The sequence below is a fragment of the Ambystoma mexicanum genome, chromosome 9 (assembly GCF_040938575.1).
Source record: "Ambystoma mexicanum isolate Mex_15411 chromosome 9, UKY_AmexF1_1, whole genome shotgun sequence".
NCBI lineage: Eukaryota > Metazoa > Chordata > Amphibia > Caudata > Ambystomatidae > Ambystoma > Ambystoma mexicanum.
In genome coordinates, this window is record NC_090931.1 from 672,872,845 (window position 1) to 672,899,438 (window position 26,594).

General features: G+C 44.6%; 1 protein-coding gene across 2 annotated transcripts in view; it reads right to left on the reverse strand.

The window, feature by feature from the left end:
- ICA1L (islet cell autoantigen 1 like) overlaps window positions 1–26,594 on the reverse strand; it is an 804,678-nt gene that overhangs the window by 566,729 nt on the left and 211,355 nt on the right. For both annotated transcript variants that reach the window (XM_069615515.1, XM_069615516.1), the window contains exon 4: window positions 22,450–22,573. In XM_069615515.1, coding sequence (XP_069471616.1) covers window positions 22,450–22,573 — 124 coding nt within the window. The remainder of the gene's footprint in view (window positions 1–22,449; window positions 22,574–26,594) is intronic.

A 26,594-nucleotide genomic window follows, 5' to 3' on the forward strand; every position in this document is an offset into this window, starting at 1 on the left:
TCAATTGTGCGAAAACAGCCTAGAAATTATTGCAATGGCAAATGATGACCTAATTAAATGGCCACAACTTGTGAAGAAGAAATTATTGCAACATGACTGGGCACTCACATCTGATAAAATTGGGGCGTATACAGCTTATAAGGAATATGCAAAATTTCGACATAAACAAAAACCATTGCCTTCCTTATATCAGACAGATTCCCTGTCAGAAGATACGCATTTTATACATGCATTTTAAATTTAACCTGATACCTACATTAGAGTGTACAAAAAACTGGTTGGGCAATACTTTACTATCTGAAGATTGTAGATTATGTAAATCCCAGGTAAATTAATCCTTGAAACATCTCGTGTTATATTGTGCAAATTTTGCAAAGGAAAGGCTAAGATACTTAGAGAAATATGTGGATGAACCTGTTACTTACAAATAGGAACTGTTGTGGACACAATGCATGTGGGGATATAGGCAACCACTGATTATTGATCTGTGTCATCTTTTATCTGTTATAGGCTTGAATATGGTAAATCTTAAAACTTGATCTGGCTATAATGAATGTATACAAATTGAACCAATGAATTTATGGGTCCCTGTCTTGGTTATTATTACTTTTAAGTGACATTGTTACTGCTCTGATTTATGTTAGTATGATGTACTTCGTGTTCTCTCATGTTATTGTCTTTGCTTGTTCTTTTTTATTTTTCATGTTTTTTTTTCCTTTTTGCATCTTTTATAAATTGTTTTTAAATTATGTTGTAAAGATATTTTATATCGAAAAATAACAATTATATAAAAGAAAATAATATGGTGATGTGAATGAAATATTTGGTGATGTGAATGATGTACGAGGTCAATGGAATAGGAATTTTGGTGATGTATTAGGGAATAGGACTTTTGGTGATGTATGAGACTTTTGGCGATGTATGATGGAATAGGATTTCAGGTGAATGGATAGGGGGTGGGTTATGTATTGAAATTGTCACGTATTTCTGTTTTTCTACTTTTTTTAAAGGAAAAGGGATCCTCTGCATATAAGACTGATATGAAAGGGAGCCCCAGCATATTACAGACTGAGATGAAAGGGAGCCACAGCTTATAAGGACAGAGGTAAGGGATCCTCAGCCATAACGGGTTGAGAAAGTAGTACCATGCATTTTTCTTTTATGACTATAAAAGCAATAAATGGTATTACAAAGCATATAAGGAAAAACAGTAGTGGCTCAGTATAAGGAATGGGCCTGGATTGTAGTAATTTCTATTTGTATATTTTGTGTTCAAAGTGGGAAAAAGCAAGGGGGTTTAGGGAAAAAGTGGGTTGATCTGTATTGTTGTGTAAACAATAGCTGCGTGTGCAGCATAGAGGTAGGGTCTAACTGAAGTATTAGGGATGCGTGCAACATTATGGAGGAAGAAACCCCAAAAAACACATGCATAGGGCTCTACCACTGTATTGTGACAGAATAAACAATGGATAGTAGAAACAAAGGAAGGGGGGGGGATGTCCTGCTCGTGACCAGAGCAGGGATCCCATAAGAGAAACATGCTAGAAAAAATGTCCATCTTTTTAGCAGCAAAATATAAAGCAAATAAGTTCCAAAAAAGAAAAGATATTTTAGATCTCTGGGAATTATTGAAGGATATGGAAGATCAGGAAGGAGAAAAAGAGATCCAATGTAAGGGGATATGCCCCGTAACATCTAAACCTGCACTAGGGTATACAAACCCAGTCAATAAGCCTCCAGTGGTCGAGAGAGTGTCAACAGGATTAGCAACTAAGGTGTTGGGGGGACTCGAAAGCTTTTGCATCTCCATATAACCCATCCACAAGCTCCAATATGCCCGTAGCATTGGTGTACCCAAAGGGTCCACAACTAGACATTGACAATGAGTTAAGAGCATTGCGGAAAAAATTAGTCAGGTTACAAAAACCTGAAGAAGTATCACCAGAAACAAGGCTACCAGTGCAGAAAAATAGGGGATTGGAAGTCAGGAAATTCTTTGTTTAGGTTTAACCTTGGGGCAATAAGAAATGTTTGCGTTGAAAAAGATGATGGGCAGAGGGTATGGACGGTCCTGGGACAAGAAGTAGAACATGCAAGGGATAATGGAGCGGGAAGATAAAGGTGGTAGAAATAATGAAGGGGCAGGGCAAGAAGGAGATCAAGGAGAGAAGGCAGTGAGAAATCTGTCCCTGCCACAATAGGCAGTGAGGAGGGGCAGACCAAGAAATAGACCACATTTAATGGTGGTAGTACAAGACCAGAAGGAAAAAGGGGTAGAAGACAAAATAGATATGCAGATGCCTCTTATACATAAAGGAGTGGGGATTACGCAGTATGTGCCATGGCCCTCAAATGGACAAAAATAATGTGATTAAAGCTCTCCCAGCTTAAAGCCGGAACTATTAATTGGATCTACGAATTTGAAAAATAAACAGCAGGGGTAGCCTTAGCACTAGGAGATTTGAAGGAGTCTACTGTTTGCCATAGTTGGCGACCAGGCTTGGGACATATGGGCAAGGGATGGTCTGGGGTAAGTCTTGCAGAGAATCAACATGATGGAGCAGCCTTTGATAGGTAAGGGCAAGGGTATGGGCTGCCCTACAAATGATGTACCCAGATACCACAGTGAAGTGCCCGTCAGATGGACTGATCGAGTACAGTGGAGAAGCAATATCCCAAATAGAGACTGTGTGCGCAAATATGGTCCCAACACATTACAAGGCTGACATGGATTGCAACAATGAAGAAGCCAGTGCGAATACATAGAGCCATAGACTCAATGAAGGAACAGTTCCTGGTGGTGCAAACACACAGTGCAACCACACTCTTGTGATCGCCGGCGGTGATGGATTACTACTGGGTTTGTGGCCAACAAGCCTACTTGCACCTCATACTCTCATGGAGGGGCAATCGTTCACTGGCCACCCTGCACTTTGTGCTACTAGTAATCCTGGAAAAACACCTGAAGGGAGAAGAAATGCCTGTCAAGGTGCCCAACAGCCACTCTAGCACCTAAAGAAGCAAAAAGAAGCTTGTATATCACACTAGAAATTGGTATGCTGCCAGGAAAAGGACAATTTCAATGGCAGGGAAGAAGGAAGAGCTCAGCAGAGACTTTCTTTTTCATCTTTTTTGGCTCCTGGGGTACAAGCAGCTGCTTCACTTTTATACCCCCGGAGGATGCTGAGAATGGGTCAAAATCCCACATCATCAAGGCTGTGCACAATTTAGGTGTTAAAATGAAGAAAGAAGGTGGAGTTCAGAACACGGATTGGCTATCGCTTGCCTTTGATTGGGTCCCGTCATGGCTGAAGGCAGCAGTAAAAATACTGGTCCTGTGATCGTGCTCTTCTTGGTGCTCTTCTGCCCATGCCAACTGAGTCTCCGATGTTGTATTCATACAGTCCCTAATAGTGCAAAGATGAGGGTATCAATTGGGGGATCTAAAACACCTTGCCATATAATAAACAGCAAAACTCAAACTAATATTTCTGGGGTTATAGATATGTTGGGTGGGGATGAGTTTGTTACTGTAGAAGTAACGAAAGGGGGAAATTCCCAAGAGCTTTACAACTAGACAAGACTTCTGCTGACTGTTACTAAAGCACTATAGCACTAAGAAAGCTTTTTCATGCAAAAATAAATCACACAGGAGGGGCCAGGCACTAAATGAAAATAGGTAGTATTTAAATAGAAGGTGCAAACAACTACTTAGCAGAATACTTTTGTAAAAAAGTTAAAATTGTAGTTAGTCTTTCTCAAAGCACGGTGAATGCAGCCTGTGCTAAAAATAGACTACAGGCATTGCGTGGGGCAGAGCACACAAAGTGGCTGAGCAGCTGTTCCCTGTCCATCAAAACACTAAGGCAGGCTGGGGCTCATGTATACAATATCACGCTATGTTAAAACAAGGTTTTGAGAGAGATTACTGGATAAGACAAAAATATGAGAATATGGGTGAATTGTGGAGATTATGGCGGTAAGGTGTATAAATGTTCATAATATAGCAAAATTATGAAAAATGAAGCGACAGTGTATTTTTGCATAGGTTAGCATTATGTTGAATAGCCTGTCCCAAACCAAATCCCGCCCAGGCCAGAAGGAAGACTGCAGCGTCCCTTTTAAGGAAGAAGAACAGTTCTGGATGAGCTATGCCAGTATCCAGTAACCAAGTTGAACAGTATATAAAGACCATTAAGAACTGTGGTATCAGAGGGTCTTCCTCATGGGGAACGTGGGAACACGGATTACTCCAATACAGTTTTCACATCTTCCCGGTAGTTGTCTCCTCCCATGTGATTCTGCCTCATGGAACCACCCCCAGGGTCAGCAACAATTTGCGGCAGCCGTCCCCTGGCTACATGTGAGGAGGTCACCGCCAGGGAATCCGTGATGACTCCATTGGATTCCTCACACCACATTGATATATGCAAACATGCTCTCAGCTACAGCCCTTACTTACTGACAAGCCCTTACTTACACAGGGATGACAAAGCCCAATAGCCCCAAACCCAAAGGGAGATATGGCCACCTCGACAGTCACTGGAAGGTCATGAGGAACAGGGTCTCCCTCCATTCCACATAGACACTCCAACACACCTATATGCTAACTCTCTCCTCTGCGCCAACGATAATAGAATGCAGCTATGCCCCTCAATTAATTTGGCCTACCTGCACACATACCCATCCACCTCCATAAACATCTCAACAGTCTCCAGAACGTAGCTATACCCCATGAAAAATCAGCCTAGCTGCACACATGGCCCAAGCTCTAGCACCGCCAGAATGCAGCTACCCAAGTCCATGTGGCCTTGCAGTACACATTCTACTGATCTCACACAACCACTGCACCACGCCTAGCACTAGAATGCAGCTACACACACCACACTGGCTGAAAGCAACACCTCCATGACATCATCCGGGAGATCCCAATCCTTGTATCTCAACCTTTCAGAAACCAGGCGTGAAGGTTGAGGGTTCTGATATCCGGATGGAGAACCTGACCTCCCTTCTGCGAGAGAAGATCCTCTCTTTGCGGAAGATGAATCGGAGGGCAGATGGGCATGTCTAGAAGATCCGGGTACCACGTTCTCCTGGCCCAATCCGGGGCAATTAGGATCATGGGTTTCCGGAATCTTCTCAACCTCCTGATCATTTGAGGAATGACAGAGACTGGAGGAAGCGCATACAGAAGTGGATATTCCCAGTCCACTATGAACGCGTCCCCTAGAGCTCCTCTCGGGGGAAATTCCCTTGAGCAGTACTGGTCGCACTTCCTGTTGATACTGGTGGCGAACAGATCCACTTGAGGGGTTCCCCAAAGGGCGAAGATCTCTTGAAGGACTTCCTGAGCTAGTTACCACTCGTGGGAGACTGTGCTCTGCCTGCTCAGAGCGTCCGCCATCAAGTTCTTCTCTCCGGCTCGGTGAACTGCTGATAGAGAGATTCCTTCTTGAATTGCTCAAAACTCAGAGCTGCATTGCCTCTCTGCACAGTAGCAGTGACCCTACGCCTCCTCTTTTGTTGGTTCCGTGTAATAATGTCGCCACAAAAATCTCACCATGCAAAAATATCGCCGAAAAATGGCAGTTTTTTTGTGGCGACATTATTGCACGGAACATGCGGGCGACACCCCCACAACCCCCAAACTTTTTTTTTTGCCCCTGTCCCCATATATATGGTCACCCAAATAATATTGCCACAACATTTTCCCGGCAATATTATTTACGGCGACCATATATATATGGGGATATTATTACCTGATACCCTTTTGTTGAGGTAGTGCATAGCCACTGTGCTGTCCGTCATTACCAGGACATTTTTTCCCCGTAATGATGGCAGGAAAGCTTTCAGCGCTAGTCTGATCGCTCTCAGCTTCAATAGGTTGATGTGTAGTCTGGACTCCGATGGAGACCAACGACCGCTGATGGTCAAGTCGTTGGCATGGGCTCCCCACCCTGTGAGTGAAGCATCCGTGACTACTGTTATCTCCGGCCATGGTGGTCAAAACTGTTCTCCTTTTAAGATGTTCTCCCGACAGGCCCACCAATGAAGGCCTCCAGCTACTCTGTCCGGAATTAGTAGGAGATCTGACATTCTCCCTGAGAATTGTGACCACTAGGTCCTTAGTGCCCACTGGCGGGATCTCATTCTCAGGCGAGCCTCTGGCAATAGGAAGATGCAGGATGCCATGAGGCCGAGCAACCTCAAAAAGTTGAAGGCTGGTAGACGTTGGGCATTTTGAAACCTGGTGACCATCTGTAGAATATCTTGAGCCCTCACCTCTGGTGGCGAGGCTTTTCCCGGGATGTGTCCAGAACTGCTCCAATGAACTGGAGTCTCTGATGGTATCATCTGTGACTTCTTTAAGTTGAGGGATAAGCCCAGCTTGTGAAGGAAGTGGCAAACAATCTAGATGGATCTGAGCTTGTTCCGGGGATACTGCTTTGATCAACCAGTCGTCCCGGTAGGGGTAGACGTGAATCCCTTCCCTCCTTAGACTTGCAGCCACAACCGCCATTAGCTTGGTAAAGACCCTCGGGGCGGAGGTCAGCCCAAATGGCAGAACTCGAAACTGATAATGAGAGTTGCCAATTGTGAACCTCAGGTATTTCCTGTGTTTGAGATGGATTGGCACATGGAAATAGGCATCCTGAAGGTCTAGAGATACCAACCAGTCCTGAAGGATCTGAGAAAGGGTTACCATCTTGAACTTGTCTTTCCTGAGGAATGTGTTCAATTCTCGCAAGTCCAAGATGGGTCTCAATCCTCCGTCCTTCTTTGGTACTAGAAAGTAGGGGGAATACCAACCCTTGATTCACTCTGCTACAGGTACCGGTTCTATGGCACCTTTCTTTAGCAGGTCTGAAATCTCCTGCATAAGGAGCGGGTCTGGAAACTTCAAAGAGTTGTTCCCTGGTGGATGACCCTGAGGGGTTTGTAGAAAAGGCCGGCAGTAACCTTGGGCAACTGTCTCCAATGCCCAAGCATCTGATGTAATAGCCTGCCATTCTGCCAGATGTTGAGTTAACCTGCCCCCTACTGGTGTCTTGTGAGGGGAGACCTCGGAGGGGTTTAGAAGCGGCTGACGCAGCTGCTGAGGGTAAAGTAGCACCTGCTGTGGCAGATTTTGTACCTTTTCCCCATCCACCTCGGGTGAATCGTCTCTGGCCCCTTTGAGCTGGCTGTCCTCTGCCTTTTCCGAATGCAGAGTAAAAGCGAAAGGACTTACCCCTCCAGGATTTACCTGTGGGGCGATTTGGAGTTTGCCTGATTGCAGCCCCAAGGGATTTCGCTGCTGCTTTGGATGTTTGCAATTTCTCCAGGCTGCCATCAGCCTTCTTTCCAAATAGAGAAGTGCCGTCAAACAGCATATTCAGAAGTCTGGCCTGCACATCTGGAGCAAACCCAGACTTCCGCAACCAAGCAAATCTGCGGATTGTGGTACTCGCCACCATGGCCCTGCTGATGCTGTCAGCAGAGTGAATGCCTGTTTGAAGGGAATCACACATTGCATCCTTACCATCCTTGATGATATTTAAGAATGCTTCCCGTTCTTCCCCTTCTGGGAGACAGTCAGCCGCAGATGAAGCACACTCCCAAAGTGTGTCTTTGATCATCTCAGTCTTGTGGAATAGTGGGGTATGCCGACTTACTGTTTGATGAAGTCGCTGCCTGCACAACTAAACTTTCTGGAGTTGGATGTTTACTTCGATATTCTGCATCTGTAGCTGATACTGTCATGATGCATACCCCCGGGCATCCAGACCACGTCCATCAGCCCCGGAAGCAGGCATCATGTTGCCTTAAGAAAACCCAGCAACCCCTGCTAGGGGCTGTCTGGGTTCAGTCCTGGCACCTATGGCGCCAGGCTCATATGGGACATCAGTCCTGGCGCCATAGCCAGGCTCATAGGTGCACACTTACCTGATGCAGACCATGCTGCAAGAAGATCCAAGCCCATGTGAGGCCTGGAAGGGACTACTTTACCTTAGGGACTATTTTGTTACTCGGGTGTGGTCGGGGAGGAATAGCTACCTGGGACTACTTTGGAGGCTATTTAAACCACGCCCAAAGAGCAGCACACGCTTCGCGTTATTCTGCATCCAGCAGCGTAACGTTCACCGTGCTAGCAGCAGCATCCAGCCTTCTGCCACGCCCGCCTCGAACCTGGAGCACATAGAAAGAAGAAGCAAAGGTTAGAACAAGAGTATTACCCGATTTCTTACCCGATTCCGGATTCATCGCATCTTCAGACCAGAGAAAAGACTTTGTTTTAAACGCGTCGCATCGCCAGCAGCAGCGCCGCGCCATACTCACCGTTCCACGCAGCATCTCTTCGATCCGGCGCTGTCTCCATCTTAACATCGCCGAATCCCGGCACCTAAGGGGGACAAAAAACAACGAGGTGAGCAGAGAGAACAGACAGAGACAATCTCTTTAGCCGCCATATGCCTACCTGATTTTACCGCCGGAGGTATTATTCATCAGTACGCCACATCTTCTTATGCCGCACCTGTAAGATGAGGAGAAAGCAGCAAGTTTAACCCTTGGCATTATTTACCGGACAGTGTTGGGTAACACAGACTTTTACTGGAGCACTTTCAGCTGTCAATCTTCTTATTGGGTCAAAGCTGCAAGATAAAAAGAGGAATTGGACAGGAGTGAATGCCAGACATTTTGAACTCTTACGAGCTTTATACTTACGGCTCTTCGCCAGAACCTTTTGGAGTCAGGATTTGTCTACAACTCTTCCAATATCTTCAGGCCAGTGAAGTAACTGGTCATCAACGCGCCCCTGCGTGCTTCGCAGGTTGGAGGGCTCATCCTTCAAGAATATAAGGTGAGATTGCTGAGAGGGTGCTTCAGAGGTGATTAGTGGGGAGGAAAGTGGGGGTGCTATAACTTGAATCCACAAGATGCTAAATCCATCTCTCCACTTGTAGGAGAATATTTCTATGGGTCAAGCAGACAAGATTAGGAGGGCAGATCCTGTCAGTCATCGCTGCACTACGCATCACGTGGGTGGAGGCCGCAGCAGTCCGGGTCCAATCGACGCCCCTGTGGGAGCCAGGTGAGCGTAACAGAACGCAAAGCCCATCTACAAATCCCCACCCGGGCGTTATGGAAACCTCAGAAACCGACCAAATGGCCCAACTATTGGGGAGACCTAGTGCGGAAGTGCACTCCGCTCGCCAAGAGACTAATGCCCTCAGAAGAGAACTAATTGTATCGAAGGAGCGCACAGATGATCTCGCTAGACAACTGCTGCAAAATCAAGCTGGACAAGCACCCCTACCTGGTTCCGGGGGAAACCCAGCTCCTGTGTTATCGAGTAACTCTGTGCAAATAAACCTACCAGGAAATATTCCATTAGCTCCACCCGAACGCTTTGCCGGAGATCCCAAAAGGTTTGCCGTGTTTATGAACCAATGCCGCTTGCACTTTTTATGCAGACCAGGAGCCTTCCCAAACGATCAAGCCAAGGTAGCCTTTGTATTATCATATCTCAGCGGTAGTGCAGCTGATTGGTCAATTCCACTAGTTACTCAGGATGACCCAATTCTTCGGGATTTTCAGGGCTTTCAAGCGAGCATGGAAAGACTATTTGCCTGGCACTCCCAAGGACAGGCCCTGGATAACACACTTTTGCCCCTACGACAGGGTAACCAGGATCTGCTAACCTATATTGCAACCTTCAATAGATTGATAGTGGAAACTGGATGGCCTGAGGAAAAACGAATTACATTGTTTCATCGTGGACTTCGGGGAGATCTTAAAGACGTCTTGGCTCAAGTTGTGAACCCACCTCAGGATTGCGCAGAGTGTATAGGCTTGGTGGTCCAGCTGGATCATCGACTCCAGAATAGAAAGGCTGATCGAGCTAAGTTCGAAAATTGGGTATTGGTTAAATCCAACGTTGCCCCCAAAGGAACAGATGCATCAGAACCTATGCAAATCGGAGGGGTCAAAGGACCCTTAACTCAAAAGGAAAGGGAAAGAAGAAGACAGATGCATTTATGTCTGTACTGTGGAACCTCTGGACATTTTCTACGGGATTGCCCTATAAAACCACCCAAGAAGGTGGTAGGAGTTGCTGATAAAAGCCCAAAAGAGCCTGATTTGGAAAACGACCATGCCCGACAAGCGTAGTGGTCCGCTTGCCGAGCTTAAAGAAGAACACTCAGACCTCGCATCTGATCATACCAATGGTCCTAATTGATCCTAGACAACCCTCACGTATGCACGCAGTAAGGGCATACATTGATAACGGGGCCATAGGGAACTATATGGACCACAAATTGGCTTCAAGGATGAATCTCCCTCTTTGCAAAAAGACCACTTCGGATGTCATCACCACAGTCGATGGAACTGAAATTGCCTCTGGGCCTGTAACTCATTCCACTACAGAGATGACACTGTTGGGTCAAGATGGGCATCGAGAGACTATTGTGTTTGATTTAATCAAAGCCCCGCAGTTTCAAATAATACTAGGGATGCCGTGGTTGGAAACACAATCCTTGTATTGAATGGTGAGAGAAGAGAATAACCTTCCCGGATTGTGCACACACCTGTTACCCGGAGAAAACCCTGAACAAAGGCCTGGCCACAGTCATTAACCCAATCGTGCAGTTACCTCAGGAGTATCAAGAATTTCGGGATGTTTTTCAAAAAGAACAGGCCAATACATTACCACCTTACAGATCGTACGATTGTCAAATTGACCTTCTACCCGGTGCACAACCCCCATGCAGTAGAATTTACGCCCTCACGGAACCTGAAAATCTTCACCTACGGCAATACTTGGACCAATACCTGGCTAATGGCTTTATTCGCCCTTCCAAGTCTCCTGTATCCTCAGCTTTGTTCTTCGTGCCAAAAAAGGAAGGTGACCTTAGAACATGCATAGAGTACCGCGCACTAAATCCGATTACGGTAAAAAAATGGTACCCATTGCCTCTGATCCCCGAATTACTAGACCAAGTAAAGGATGCTTGTATCTACACTAAGTTAGATCTCCGAGGGGCATATCATCTGGTACGTGTAAAGAAAGGCGACAAATGGAAGACGGCCTTTCGCACCAAGTACGGATTATTCGAGTATCAGGTGATGCCCTTCGGGTTGTGCAATGCACCAGCAGCCTTCCAGTATTTTATGAACGATGTCTTTCGTGAACTCATTGACGTCTGTGTTGTCGTATACATAGACGATATCCGTGTGTACTCCTCCTCAGAATGAGACCATGTTAAGCATGTACGTGCAGTCCTTGAGAAACTACGCCAGCACAAGTTATATGCAAAATTGGAAAAATGTGTTTTTCATGTTACGGAAGTTGAATTCCTTGGATTTATCTGGACTCCAAAAGGAGTCCGAATGGACTCACGAAAGGTGGACGCAATTCTCAAGTGGCCATCACCTAGTTCAGTTAAAGGGGTACAAAGCATGCTCGGATTTGCCAATTTCTACCGCAGATTCATTCCGGACTTCTCACATGTTGTGCATCCCATCACAGCACTTTTGCGAAAGAACAAACGTTTCTTGTGGACCGAAGAGGCTGAAAAGGCCTTCCAAGAGCTGAAAGCGAAATTCACGTCTGCGCCTGTCTTAAAGCATCCACGCCCAGAGCTCCCTTACATAGTGGAAACTGATGCATCCAGTCTAGCCATGGGAGCTGTCCTGTCCCAGAAGGATCCTGAAACTGGTCAGCTTCACCCAGTGGCATTTTGGTCCAGAAAGTTCTCGGCACCAGAGTTAAACTATGCGGTTACCGATAAAGAGTTATTAGCCATCAAATCCGCCTTTAAGGCTTGGCGACACTATCTTCTCGGTGCCAGGCATACCATTACTGTAATCACCGGAACTTGCAGTATCTAAAAACAGCCAAAGCCCAATCATCGCGCCAACTTCGCTGGGCATTGTTCTTTGCCGAATTCGATTTTGTGATCACTTATCGACCAGGCTGTAAAAATGGCAAGGCAGATGCCTTATCCCGAATAGGAATGGAAGAAGCATATGCGAACTCGGAGCCGGTGCCTATAATTTCTGAACAAATAATTCTTGGTATAACTACTTTACAGACACTAGAAGAAATTCATTTGAAAATCCAACAACTCTTCAATCCAGCAGCCCTGCAGGACTGGGTAAAGAAAGGCCCGGATTACTCAGTCATCAATGACCTACCCTACTATCAAGGACGACTTTCTACCACACAAGGAATTACAGGAACTTGTCATCTCCAATTATCATGATACCCTAATGGAAGGTCACCCAGGTATCGCAAAAACCGAAGCTAAAATTAAGAGACAATTCTGGTGGCCCACCTGGCGAAAAGATATAAAGTCATTTGTGATGTCTTGCGGCATTTGCGCCCAAAACAAGATTCAGAAGAAAAAAACCAGCTGGCCTTTTACAACCTTTGGATATTCCACCTACACCATGGCACACCCTATCTTTAGACTTTATTACTGATCTACCTCCATGTAATGGATTTAACACCATTCTAGTTATTATGGATCTTTTTTCCAAGATGGCCCACTTTATTCCTTTGAAGGGATTACCTTCTGCTTCAATTCTGGCCAAGGAGTTCCTCGAAAACATCGTTCGAATACACGGGTTTCCTTCTGTATTGGTCTCTGACCGAGGTAGTCAATTAATTTCACATTTTTGGAAGAAATGTTGCCAATTGGCGCAAATCGACGTAAGGTTATCAACCAGTCACCATCCCCAGACCGATGGTCAGACGGAGAGGACCAACCAGACCCTTGTACAGTACCTTCGCTGCATGCTTCACCAGACCGAAAGTAATTGGAAAGATATTTTATGGATTTCTGAATATGCATACAATACCTCTGTACATTCAGGAACCGGACAAAGCCCCTGTTATACCATATATGGACACCACCCTCGAACCTCAGAACTCGATTCGCCTCAGCACTTAGAAATGCCTGCAGTTAGTCATTTACATTCTACTATTACACAAGCCTTCAAGGAAGCAACAGAACATTTGAAGCAAGCAAAAGAGAAATACAAGAAAAATGCTGATCTACATAGAAGTGAAACTCCACAGTACCAAATTGGAGATCAGGTTTGGCTAGCTACAAAACACATACCTCTGAAAGGAACTCAGACTTTTAATCCTAGATATTTGGGACCTTACACCATTAAGGCCATTATCAACCCGGTGGCCGTCAAACTGGAATTACCCTCCAATATGCGAATTCATCCTGTCTTTCATGTTTCACTTTTAAAACCAGTTCAAGCAGGAACAAGATTAACCAAACCACCAAATCCTATCTTGATAGATGGAGAACCTGAATTCGAGGTGAAAAACATCCTGGACTCCAAGGTGGTTAAATCAAAACTTTTTTACTTAATCTATTGGAAAGGTTATGGGCCACAGGAAAGGTCATGGGAGCCTAGTGACCACGTTCATGCACCACGATTAGTGAAGAAATTCCATCGGGACTTCCCAGACAAACCAGGACCAAGGGGAGGAACGACTTTAGGAGGGGCCTGGAGGGGGAGTGCTGTCATGATGCATACCCCCGGGCATCCAGACCACGTCCATCAGCCCTGGGAGCAGGCATCATGTTGCCTTAAGAAAACCCAGCAACCCCTGCTAGGGGCTGTCTGGGTTCAGTCCTGGCGCCTATGGCGCCAGGCTCATATGGGACATCAGTCCTGGCGCCATAGGCGCCAGGCTCATAGGTGCACACTTACCTGATGCAGACCATGCTGCAAGAAGATCCAAGCCCATGTGAGGCCTGGAAGGGACTACTTTACCTTAGGGACTATTTTGTTACTCGGGTGTGGTCAGGGAGGAATACCTACCTGGGACTACTTTGGAGGCTATTTAAACCACGCCCGAAGAGCAGCACACGCTTCGCGTTATTCTGCATCCAGCAGCGTAACGTTCACCGTGCCAGCAGCAGCATCCAGCCTTCTGCCACGCCCGCCTCGAACCTGGAGCACCTAGAAAGAAGGAAAGAAGCAAAGGTTAGAACAAGAGTATTACCCGATTTCTTACCCGATTCCGGATTCATCGCATCTTCAGACCAGAGAAAAGACTTTGTTTTAAACGCGTCGCATCGCCGGCAGCAGCGCCGCACCATACTCACCGTTCCACGCAGCATCTCTTCGATCCGGCGCTGTCAGACGGAGACAATCTCTTTAGCCGCCATATGCCTACCTGATTTTACCGCCGGAGGTATTATTCATCAGCACGCCACATCTTCTTATGCCGCACCTGTAAGATAAGGAGAAAGCAGCAAGTTAAACCCTTGGCATTATTTACCGGACAGTGTTTGGTAACAGACTTTTACCGGAGCGCTTTCAGCTGTCAATCTTCTTATTGGGTCAAAGCTGCAAGATAAAAAGAGGAATTGGACAGGAGTGAATTCCAGACATTTTGAACTCTTACGAACTTTATACTTACGGCTCTTCGCCAGGACCTTTTGGAGTCAGGATTTGTCTACAACTCTTCCAATATCTTCAGGCCAGTGAAGTAACTGGTCATCAACGCGCCCCTACGTGCTTCGCAGGATGGAGGGCTCATCCTTCAAGAATATAAGGTGAGATTGCTGAGAGGGTGCTTCAGAGGCGATTAGTGGGGAGGACAGTGTGGGTGCTATCACTTGAATCCACAAGTGGCTAAATCCATCTCTCCACTTGTAGGAGAATATTTCTACGGGTCAAGCAGACAAGATTAGGAGGGCAGATCCAGTCAGTCATCGCTGCACTACGCATCACGTGGGTGGAGGCCGCAGCAGTCCGGGTTCGACTGACGCCCGTAACAGATACTCTATTTAGCAGAGAGTTTCTTATTTACTGCCGGGATACCCTCAGGAGTCTCCCAATTTGCAGATATTTTCCTTTACAGAGCAGCATGAAAAGGAACAGGATCCTCTTGGGGTCCTTTATCCAATATATCAGTAAGGTCATCTTGCTGAAAAGAAGGTGCAGGTGTAGTCCACCCCATAAATTCAATTATTCTAAGCCATTAGAGCTCTTTAAGGTATCTCAGCATGTTCTCCAGGTACTGGTCTAGCAAACTCTACTACTGGAGCTGTAGCTATACCACTTGCCTCATGTAGAGACTCCTGTAAATCTTTTAACCTATTTTCTTCAGAGATGAATTCCTCTGGAATGGGTACTGTAGTCCTTTGTAGACCAAAAGTTCTCATTGTCAGAGTCCTCCCCTTCTTCATTTATGGAGGACAAGGCTCTAAAGTAATCAGACCTAGGATATGGAGTAAAACCCATTTCTAGAGAAGGAGCCAAATTTGTTGTTACTGCCTGAGAAAACGTTGTGGTTGTCGACGTGGATGTTGTAGGCTTCGGCAATCCTGTAAAAGGCATCGAAAACGTTGGAAAAGGCCTCGATGAACTCGAGAGGATCGGAATCCTACTCAGCGTCATCGAGATTGTCGATGGCAATCTCGACGACATGGTCAGGGCTTTTGACACCTCGGGTGCCTGTGACGTAGAGGCAGTCCTAGACTTATCCTTCATCGAGTTGACGGCGGCGTCGAAGACGGCGTCGATGAGGCAGATTTATGCGTCGAATGTCCCTTCGACAATGGCATCGATGGCGCAGATTTGTGTGTCGAAGGAATCTTCGACGACGGCGTCGATGACGCAGTCTGATTGCCCTTACTCGAGGGTTCATGACGCGCGAGTATTTTTATTTGCTGGGTTCAATGACTCGCAGTGTTTTGATTTTTCATGTCTTTCACCTAGGGTATCACCGTTAGACGTCTCCTAGGGGGTTGAGGCCGCTTTCTCGAAAACACTAAGCATTATTTTACAGAATTCCTCCCACTTAGCTGGTCAGCTGTGTTTCATGGGGCAGGTGACCCTTTCCGGGGAACTAGAACTAGAGGAAGAAGAAGAGGGAGATCTATGGCGCCTCTTCTTAGAATGTCTCAATCTCGAAGAATGAATGGGAACCGCTTCGAGATCTCAATCGAGAATGTTTCTTTTGACGACGAGGAGACGAATGCCTCGACTCAGCCTAAGAAACTTTTGAAGGGGTAGAAGTTTTAAAAGCCTTACCTCTTTCTAGCTTCCCCTTATGCTCCTTCAAGGGTTTCGCCGTCATGGACATACAGTCCTGACACTCCGAACATTGGTGCTCCGATCCCAGGCACCACAAACAGATCCTGTGACGATCCATTAAAGACATTTTCTTCCCACAGTCGTAACATTTTTTTAAACCGGACCGTGGAGTCGATGGTTCGGATGAAGATGCCATTGTGTACATTCCAAGAATAAGAAGATTTTTATGAAGAACGGAGCCAGGCGTTAAGTTTCCGAGGCTCAAGAAGCACGGAAAAACGGAACTGAGCAACGGACGCTGCGCGAGTCCATTTGTACTTATGAGGACGTCGGCGCCGATACGGAGGCTGTCGAGGGACACCGACTCGAGGGACGTCGAAGCGCAGCGCCCTCTACTAGAAAAAAACTCTGAGGCCAGCAAGCTGGAATGGATTATATCAAAGATAAGGAATACGTCGGAGGACACAATCCCTTCGAATTATCTGTACAAGTGAGAGAGCACAGCATTTAGAGGAATCATGTAAAAGTCCCAATCATGCGGTCCAGCGGGCGCTCAGTGCTGAGACTTACTTGGAGGTTCTGCAAGCGACTAAAACTCACTGCAAAAGCCAATATATGCGCACGAGACAGTGGTACTCCAACCAGTCGTGACACAAATACGGATTTTCAATTTATCTTCCAGAATTCTTAACGCAGAACAAGCACTTCAGAGAGGGGTCTTTCCTTCGTCCCCTCCACAAAAGCCGACTCTTTCCAGACAGAAGCGGAACTGAAAAGATGCTTCAGGAACCACAAATTGAAATACTTCTTTGAGGTTTATCTACTGAAGAAACAAGACACAGACAATATGACCCAGCAGGGACAAGAAAACCAACATGACAATACCACTGGCTTAAAACCACAGTCGAACTTTATGCCACCACTGCATACCATGCCCGTGTAATTCGATACTTTTGAAAAAATAGTCATGAAAACTACCACAGATGGACTATCCCACAAGAACTTCTATCAAGACAATCTAAGTCAAGAAGTGAGGAAAGCTATAAGTGCACTTAATGCTGATAGATCAATCACCGTCAAACCAGCCGACAAAGGTGGCGGGATAGTGATAATGGACACCACTGACTACAACGAAGAATGTCTACGACTTCTAGCAGACACCGCGTCCTACAAAAAATTAAACAAAGATCCCACTCAACGGATGCAAGAAGAAATCACCAGACATGCAGAAGAGGGATGGATCTGCGAAGATGAACGCAGGTTCCTCAACAAGACTTACCCAAGAACCCCTGCATTTTACATTTTACCCAAGATACATAAACATGCCACCAAACATCCGGGTAGACCCATCGTCTCAGCATGCGACGCACTGCTTGAACCTCTCACTTTATACAGACTTCTTCATGAAACCCTTCATTGGAAAAATGAAGTCCTACATCAAAGACAGTACTGACACCATCAAGATGTTGCAAACCCTGGATTTGACCCCAGACTGCATGCTGGTGACCGTGGATGTAGAGTCCTTATATACCTCCATCCCACAACAAGAAGGACTAGAAGCACTAACCATCTGTCTCAACAAAAGACCTGACTTAACCACCACACCGCCCAATTTCATTCTCGAGTGCATCCGCTTAGCGATGTCTGAAAACATTTTCTTGTTTGAAAACCAAATTTACCAACAGGTAAAGGGAGTAAGCATGGACGCTACCTTTGCTCCGGATGTGGCGAACTTATACATGGCCCAGTACGAGGATGACCACATCTACAACGACAGAAATCCGCACAAAGATCAGATTAGACAATGGCGTCGCTGCATAGATGATGTCCTCCTCATCTGGCAAGGCAGTGATGAACAACTTGTAGCCTTCCACCAATGGCTCAATCTACGGAATCAACACATAAAATTTACCCTTGAATGGGACTTTCAAACAATCAATTTCCTGGATCTACACATATAACGCTCCAGAATCAACCTCAAAACCGAACTCTTTGGAAAGCCCACAGACAGGACTCAAATATAACCTGTCGTACGACCAATTCCTTTGTGTACGCAGAAACTGCACCAAAAAAAAGAGATTTGAATACAACGCCAAACAGCTACAAACACGTCTCACTGAAAGAGGATACCCACCCAAAAAATAAATAAATAAATACAATTATTTAAAAAATGATCCTGTCAGTAATCTCACCAAAGCTTCTATCAACAAACATTTGTATCTTATCAAAAATGAGGGGACCATGTAAAAAAAAAAAAAATACTTTTTGCGTTCAGAACAAAAACCTATGAGACACTCTGGTACATACCTTCCTAGAACCAGAAAAGGAAAAGCGAACATTATGGGGATTACCACCTGTGGTTGGACACTTTAGCTGCGGCCGATGTGTGGCTTGTAGATACACTAAAACCAGCAAAACATTCACCTACAAGGACTTCAACTGGACTCTAAAAAAATCACACCAACTGCGAAAGCAAATTCGTCATCTATGTCATCAGATGTCCATGCGACCTCATCTACATCGGCAAAACAATCAGGCCCATTAAACAACGGATTAATTAACAGATTGTGCATCAAAAATGCAGTGCCTGATAAACCACGTGTGGAACACTTCACTAAGAAAGGACACACCAATGAGCATTTCACATGGACTATTATACAGCAACTGACCCCACAAAAACGAGAGGGAGATACCAATCTATCTCTAACAAGAATGGAACAAAAGTGGGTCCACAGATTAGATACTGTGAGGAACGGACTGAATGTCACAGTCGAGCGGAAGCATTTTTGGAACTAACCGACCACACACGGCACAAGAGCTAGTTTTGCAAGGCACCACAATAAATGGGCGTGTTTCATCATTACCCATGCCCTAGACACATGTAGCCTGAGTCATAGCCCATACATGCCTCACCTTGGTAGTCTACAACCAGCTCGTAATATATAATCCATTGATGTACCAATATCAGTTCAGTACGAAACCATGTGGAGGCCATACTTTAGTGTGTGTAACAAATGCCTCTGGTGCCCTCACATTTGTAACATAGACCTATTCAATATGTCCCACTATACTCCTGTTGTTTGAGCCATTGCAAATGTATGTAAATACTGATACTGTATGATTCAATGAGTCGGACGCTCCTTTATGATGTAACTTGTACCCATTATCGAATCATTTTGCAAAAGTTATCCATCTATTGCACCTATATGATATCATGCAATTGTCCATCATGTTCCACAAATTTGAACATCCAACACAGGTCACACATCCCACTGAGACCTCGTCTTTACTTCTTGGCTGGCCGACCCCCTGGGGATGCCTTGCACTCTATTATAGTTCCCCCTCGTCCTCATAACGCTTATACTTTACAATTGATGACCGTGTTTTTGGCATGTGGTAGTATAGATTTTGCTTAGCATTAGTACTCGCTCCGTTGTCACATTTAGATATTCAAACAGCGCCAGCACTTTTCAAACTACCATTCCCATGATGGGCTTGACATCAGCCTCTGTTACCTGGCCACTCGCTCGCATCAAAATGGCCCCTTAAGTGTGTTCAGTATTGGCCAGCCACCAGCCTATCAAACTCAGTTTCACTTTTACTTTAGCAGCGTGACACGTCACGCACACACCCCCACTCCCATTGGCCCACCAGGCGCACTACCATTGGTGGCGTCGGCATAGGGGCGGGGCCTACCACAGTATCAGAACGTATCACCACAGCATCTTGCAGTAGACACTGCAGCTTTTGCGGAGAGTTTTGGTCGCTTGCAGAACCTTCAAGTAAGTCGCAGCACTGAGCGCTTGCTAGACCGCATGATTGGGACTTTTGCACGATTCCTCTAAATGCTGTGCTCTCTCACTTGTACAGATAATTCTCAGTGATCTCCAGTCACAAGTTGATTTCGACTTTCAATGCCGTTCAGGATCACCTGCAGAGGATTTGTTAAAACCTCTTTGATTGGTACCTTTACGCCCTCGCTACCACACGGGCACAGACTTTGTACAGGGTTCCTCTGTACTTTCTAGACACCAACCATTTTGACTGGTACCTTTACGCCTTCACTACCACACGGTCACAGACCTCTTACAGGGTTTCGCTGCACCCTCTAGACACAATCTAGTGATTTGTACTTCCCTGGACTCACAACATCACGGGCACTGACATGCAAAAATGCACTGCCCTCACATGGTGCGCACTCATACCCAACTACGTGCCACCTAGAGGTGGGACTTAATCCGATGCGTTCATCACAAGTCCATATTTTATCGTGTGGCATGCCTACAGACAACGTGCTCTTTCAGCACGCATGCTCCAACACCTAGCATCACCATTGTTATGACTACTCACATTGATTTTCAACAGACGGGATATATGCTATTTTTTCTTTTCTCTGACACACCTGTGGATTCGGCTTGCCACCAACAGGCATTGCCACATCCTGGTGAACTGTTTGAACCCAGGACATCCAGGCAGATCCTTAGCAGTGTATTGAATACACCACTAATCCAAGTCTCCACCATGAAATATTGAGGAACTTTTTATAAAGGCTCTACCGCCGCACCCATGCTTGACGGTAAACTCTACTTGAATACACACGTCAGTGTATTTCTTCGGCACCAATTAGCCTCTAACAAGTAAATAAAAGCAAAAACAACATACCACTGAGATCATAACAGCCTTTCCCTTCTCTATTATACTCTGACAGATAACATACGGACAGAGTCACCCGTCACACCTATCCTGAAGAAGGCCACCATAACAGCGTGCTCTTAACAACTGCTACCGTTGGCCGAAACACTACAGTGTCGATGATCTGGGACAACTCCATGTCCCACCTTTTGTGTTTATATATATTGTTGTGTGTTCTGTTTTTTTCAAAACCCATGGACCACCAGTAGTCCTGGGCAGCACTTAATCATTTTTATATTGAAATGTTCATTTGTTTGTTAGAGAATGTGCACTAACATAGGAACATTGCCTCAATAATGAAGAGGTTGGTACTCAGAAGAACCCCCCATTGTTAAAGTACAAATCCTGTCCATTTACTGTCTTTTTGTGAAAAAAACACAAATACTTATTAGTATGCAAAAGAAATTGTTATGAGATTAAATACATTAATCCAAAATATTACTGTTTTTGATCTCCCATCCTGATTCTTTCACATTATTATTATTTACCCTCCTCGGCATATCAGGACACCGCCAGGCGCCCTTTATTATATATTTTCACTCATGAACTTATACATAAAGGTGCAAAACATGCGTTGGCTGTGAAAGTATGATTTTTAGGTTAAAAATCTGGCTGAAATAAAAGTAGTAGATCCTGTGGTCCCTATGTGGTTCTAGCTAAGTTATAAGGGAGCTTAGTACCCAGGGAGATAAAGAAGGTCACCATCACGCCATTGGTAAAAAAGGCAGGCCTCGATCCGAAAGACCCGGGCAACCTACGCCCTATTACTAACTCCAACCTGATCCTTAAAATCATGGATAAATTTGCTACTGATCAACTACAAAAGCATGTAGAAGCTTGCGGCTCCTTACATGAACAACAATCACGTTTTCAGGAAGCACATAGTACAGAGACTGCTATGCTAGACTTGAAAACACACATGCTGGAAATGGTGGATAGGGGCAAGGCAGGGATTCTGATGCTGCTCGATCTTAGTGCAGCATTTGATTTGGTGGATCACCAACTCTGCAAAAAAGCCCTGGACAACATAGCAGGCTGCTCACCAACAGCACTAGCATGGCTGAGCTCCTTTCTGGCAGATCGGAGTGCTCGGTGCACTGGAGGGATAAATTCTCTGAACCTACGTTGATACTCTTTGGTGTTTCGCAGGGAGCTAGTGTATCTTCCTTACTCTTCAACCTATATATGAGATGTTTGTGTGACCTCCTAGAAAGTGTTGAGGTATTCTTCACGAACTACGCCGACGACACGCAACTGATCTTTGAACTAGGTGGAGATCACTCTCTAGAAAGCGCTAAAATAACAGAAGTCTACAATATAATTGACAAATGGATGAGACAGAATTGGATGTGCCTAAATGGTTCTAAGACGGAACTGATGGTTTTTGGCACACGTCAGGCCAGAGCTAAACTGGGCATTGAATATGAAACCTTTATTATAAAGGAGACATAAAGGAGACAATTCTTGTCTCGCCCCAGGTTAAAACATTGGGGATGATGATGGAAGCATCAGTGGGATCGGAAGCACAGGTGAAATATCTTCACAAGAATAATGCTTACTATTTACATAAAAACCCCACATGTATCATTTATCTTTTACGCTGCTGGGATAAGTTGGGCTTCTTCTATCATGTAAACGCATTGAATAAACAGGTTTTATTTGAGACACCAATATACAAAGAAATAAATAGCATGCAGGAACCTTTGTCTGGCAGAGGCGCAGAGGGCGGTGCCAGTGGCATGCATCATCTTCCCTGCATGCGATCCATTCTTCTCAGCTTGAGACTTTAAGAGGACCCCAAGGTCATTCTCCTCTTCAGACAGCGCTGTGGAAATCAAACATTAGCAATTAGAAGAAATGCTGCATTGAAGAGCAATCATGAAAGATTGGGCACAACTTCCCATCTTTACTTGCACATTTTTTCACTCTCAAATGATCTCCCTTAAATTTTTTAAAAGCAGTCAATTCAGCCTATTTGGGATTTATTCAGCATTACATTAAAAGTAACAAAAACATCAATTTCACAGATCTAAAGAAATTAAAAAATTCAAACATCTCTTCAACCAACACTTGTTTAAAGGTCGTAATAGAAATGCTTACATTAAACCCATCATACTTTTCAATACTATTCTGCAGTTTGCTTTGCGCACACATCTGTAATATAAGTTCATGAAGAGCTTCAGTTCGTTGTAGATCAACTAAATGACCCAGACAACGATACAATATGCATTTTTCATTCATAGCCATCATGCCTCCTGAACAATGTTCGACTCTAGTTGGAAGAATCAACTTTCTGAATATAACCAATGCATAACAAGTCTCCCATGTCTGCCTGCAATAACTAGCTACTTTTTGCATCTTTAGGTATGATCCTCGTGTAACAGAGATCGGTGTCAAATATCAGGTGCAAAACCTGCTGAACAGTAACAAAATGCTAAACATCCACAGATTTAATGTACAAAGAAGTGGTGTTTTTACATAACCCACTCTTTTCTCGGGTATAGTTCTTGCAAGGTTTTATTATTCGTGCTGGTAATGTACAAACTACAAAGGAGGCAGAAAGTGGACATGCAAGGCTCTTCTGTATGGCACCAATGATACTTTTGGCCACTGTCTCAAAGCAGCACACCTCGCAGACGGATACAAAGACAGCGACACAGACCTGTAGATCTACAAGGTAGAACTATTTCAATTCATTCTCTTATGATGGTTCCTCAATTGTTGTATGTGGTTTCTTAGCACTTTAGAGAGCCTGTAGGCTGTGTGCCTACATCTACCATCTGCAATTTGGTAATGTAATAATGTATTGAAATACATAGATGAAATAGGTACTTCAAATAATGCAATGCATTGTATTGTATTACAACAGAATATACGATTCACATATATCTCTAGTGCATAATTGGGACCCGCTAACACAATTTTCTATTCTTCATGATGGTTTTCAAGCGTTTCCTGAGCCCAATGATATTTCCTTTCCTTCGGTCTATTATAAAACGTCTACCCTTGTGAAACTGTGACATGTTCTCTTGCGTTTATCTAGTGGACTGGGCATCGGCTTGACAAGTCGAGATGAATTGCAATGTATCACTGATAGGTCTACCAAACCTGCATGTGACTGCATGTGATCTGCATGTAAAGTATTGCAGAACCATCAAATGCCGACAGTTGCCTTTGGGATTGATAGATTCAATTATACGTGCCCTCTGTCCACCTTTAGTGCTGCATGCCATAGGATACAGCAGATCGTTATGAATACATTAATTCAGCAATCACATATTCGATGACACAGCAATCCATGCTGCGCATGAACACTTTAGACACCCTTTGTAATTATACGTTCTGTAGTCATATGCAATGTAATCACTCTGTTTATTGTCATTTATGTAAAGGCTACAGTCTTCCAAAGGGCAACACATCAAAAAAGTGCTTCAATGCCATAGTAATGGCAGTAAAGCGCTATACAAATATTATGGACCCAACAGTGATAGTTCTGCTTCAAAAACAAATGCACACCAGTTAATAAAAAAAGTGATCTACAGCTTGAATCATCAAAGTTGAAAACAGGACACTTAGGCTATAACCCCAGCTTCCAGTGGAGCCAAATGTAGTGATCCTGGATGAATCACTTATCTAGCAAAGATGGAGAACTTACCAAAATGCTAGCAGAGAATGCCCCTTATCCCTTTATCTTTTCAAGATATCCATGAGTTAAAAAACATTGTAAAAAAATTGCAGATGACAAAATTGGGGTTTCAGCTTTACTTTCATTAAAAAATAAATGCATTTAGCATATTTAAAACTTTTGCTACTCAGTCTTTAAAAGAAAAATCTGAAACTTACATCATTTAACATCACATGAAAACACTTAAAAGAACTAAAAAGCTAAAAATCCAAAAAGCTAAAAAGCTGTGAAGTGGCAAAAAGAGGGAGGGCGGAGGAAGAACGAAAGCAAAATACGGGGCCAAACCAAAAGCAAAGACAAAAAACTTTCATTAGGATTCATTACAGTTCTGTTGCCTTAACTTTCTTTATGAAAATTAACTCAAGAAACTTTACTAGAGTCTGTGTTGTTAGCCCCCCATAGAGAGCCTCCCACCCTGCCTCTGCATCGGTCCCAAAACTTTTAACTTTTAATGGGGGTACAGTAGATGTGTTCTCAATTCTTAGAACTGGGCAGAAAAGGATTAGATGTTTTAGGGTTTCTGGTTGTTTTTTACATAGTCTATAGCTATCGTCAACCAAGATCCCCCTATATCTGCACAATGTGACTTTAGTGTGGCGTATGTTAAGTCTGAATCTAAAAAATGGATCCCTTTGTTTTGCGCTCTGAAACTTTTTCAGATATTGGGGGATTATGCTGGGTAGTGCAGCAAGTGAGTTTGACAGCGTGTGAGTCTGTGAATTTGACCTTTTGGCATCAGTTTCGCTCCAATCTGCAGCCCTTAGGGCCTTTTTCACCAGCAAGGCGTTTCTGCACAGGATGTCAACTGTAAAGCCAAGGTTAGACAGTGTTTATTTTGCATCAGTCTTGCCACAATTTCATCGGGCAATCCTACAATCCCTAATTTTTCATATTTGTAATCTGAATTGGTGTTGGCAATTAGGTGTATTTATCCTGATGTGTAAGGATAGGAGACCTAATTCATGTCCGACGATAGCCATAGGTATTGCTTTAGGGAGTCGCAGAATTGTTCTCCAAAAGTGGCTTTCCAGTCTCTCCCAGATTTCCTAGGGTAGACCAAGGGATGCCTCTGCTGCGTATGCAAGTGTTGGTATGACTTTTTGGTTATAGAAATGTATAATCGGAAGGAGCAAGAACTTTCCGTACTTCCTGCCGAGCACAATTCCTTGCACAGTAAGCTGTTTTGCTTTGGTGTTTAGATAATTCAATCAGGGCTTTTCACAAGCACTTGCGCGGATCATTACCCTAGATATATTATTGAGGAGACAGTTCATATTAGATTTCCGCTAATGGACCAATGAGGGGTCTTCTTTTTCCGTCCCCTCAGGTTTTTCAGTACGAGTATTTCAGACTTCGCAATATTTATTTTCAAGCTGTTCCGATTTACGTAATTCTGCAACGTGTCCAGCTTCCTTTGCGAGCAGATAGGGGTTCTGTCCAACTGACTAAATCGACTATGCATAAGAGCCAACCTGCAGGTGTTCCATTTATCCTAGGTGTACATGACCTTAGGGGATCTAAGACCTCTTTCATATCTGTGATAAAAAATATTATACAGGATGGGTGCTAAGGGACAGCCCTGCTTCAATCCCCTGTAAGTGTTGATCCTCCTTGTTAGGGTGCCCCCTGGTCGAGTCTGACCTGCAGGGCGGTTCCGGTGTATAGGTCTCTAATTGCTGCTACTAGGTCCCCAGGAGATCCCATCACTATCATTTTGGCCCAAAGTAACTTTCAGCTAATTGTAATTGGTTATTTATAATGGGATTAATACCCAAAGGTTTTTAAGCGTGGACCCAGGGATTGAACCTGTGTTGCTCTGTGTCATCTTGCTTCCAAGGCAAGCACGTTGCCCCTGAGCGATCCTCCGGAGGCGAACACTGTCAAAGGCACACTCAATTATACAAGCCATGTACAGTTTGCCTTCCCCCTTGAGCGCCTTCATTTTTAATACGCTAATCAGCAGCAAATTTAAGATGCAGCCAACTCCACTGACAAAGCCAGTTTGCCTGGAGTCAAAAGACCCCTTTTCATTCACCCATTCCTGCAAGCGTAACAGGATTCCCACGAAGATCTTTCCCAGGACCTCAAGAAGGGCGATGGGCGCTAATTGCCTGGAGACGCCCTATCTCCCTTCTTGAAGATGGGGACCACAATTGCTCGC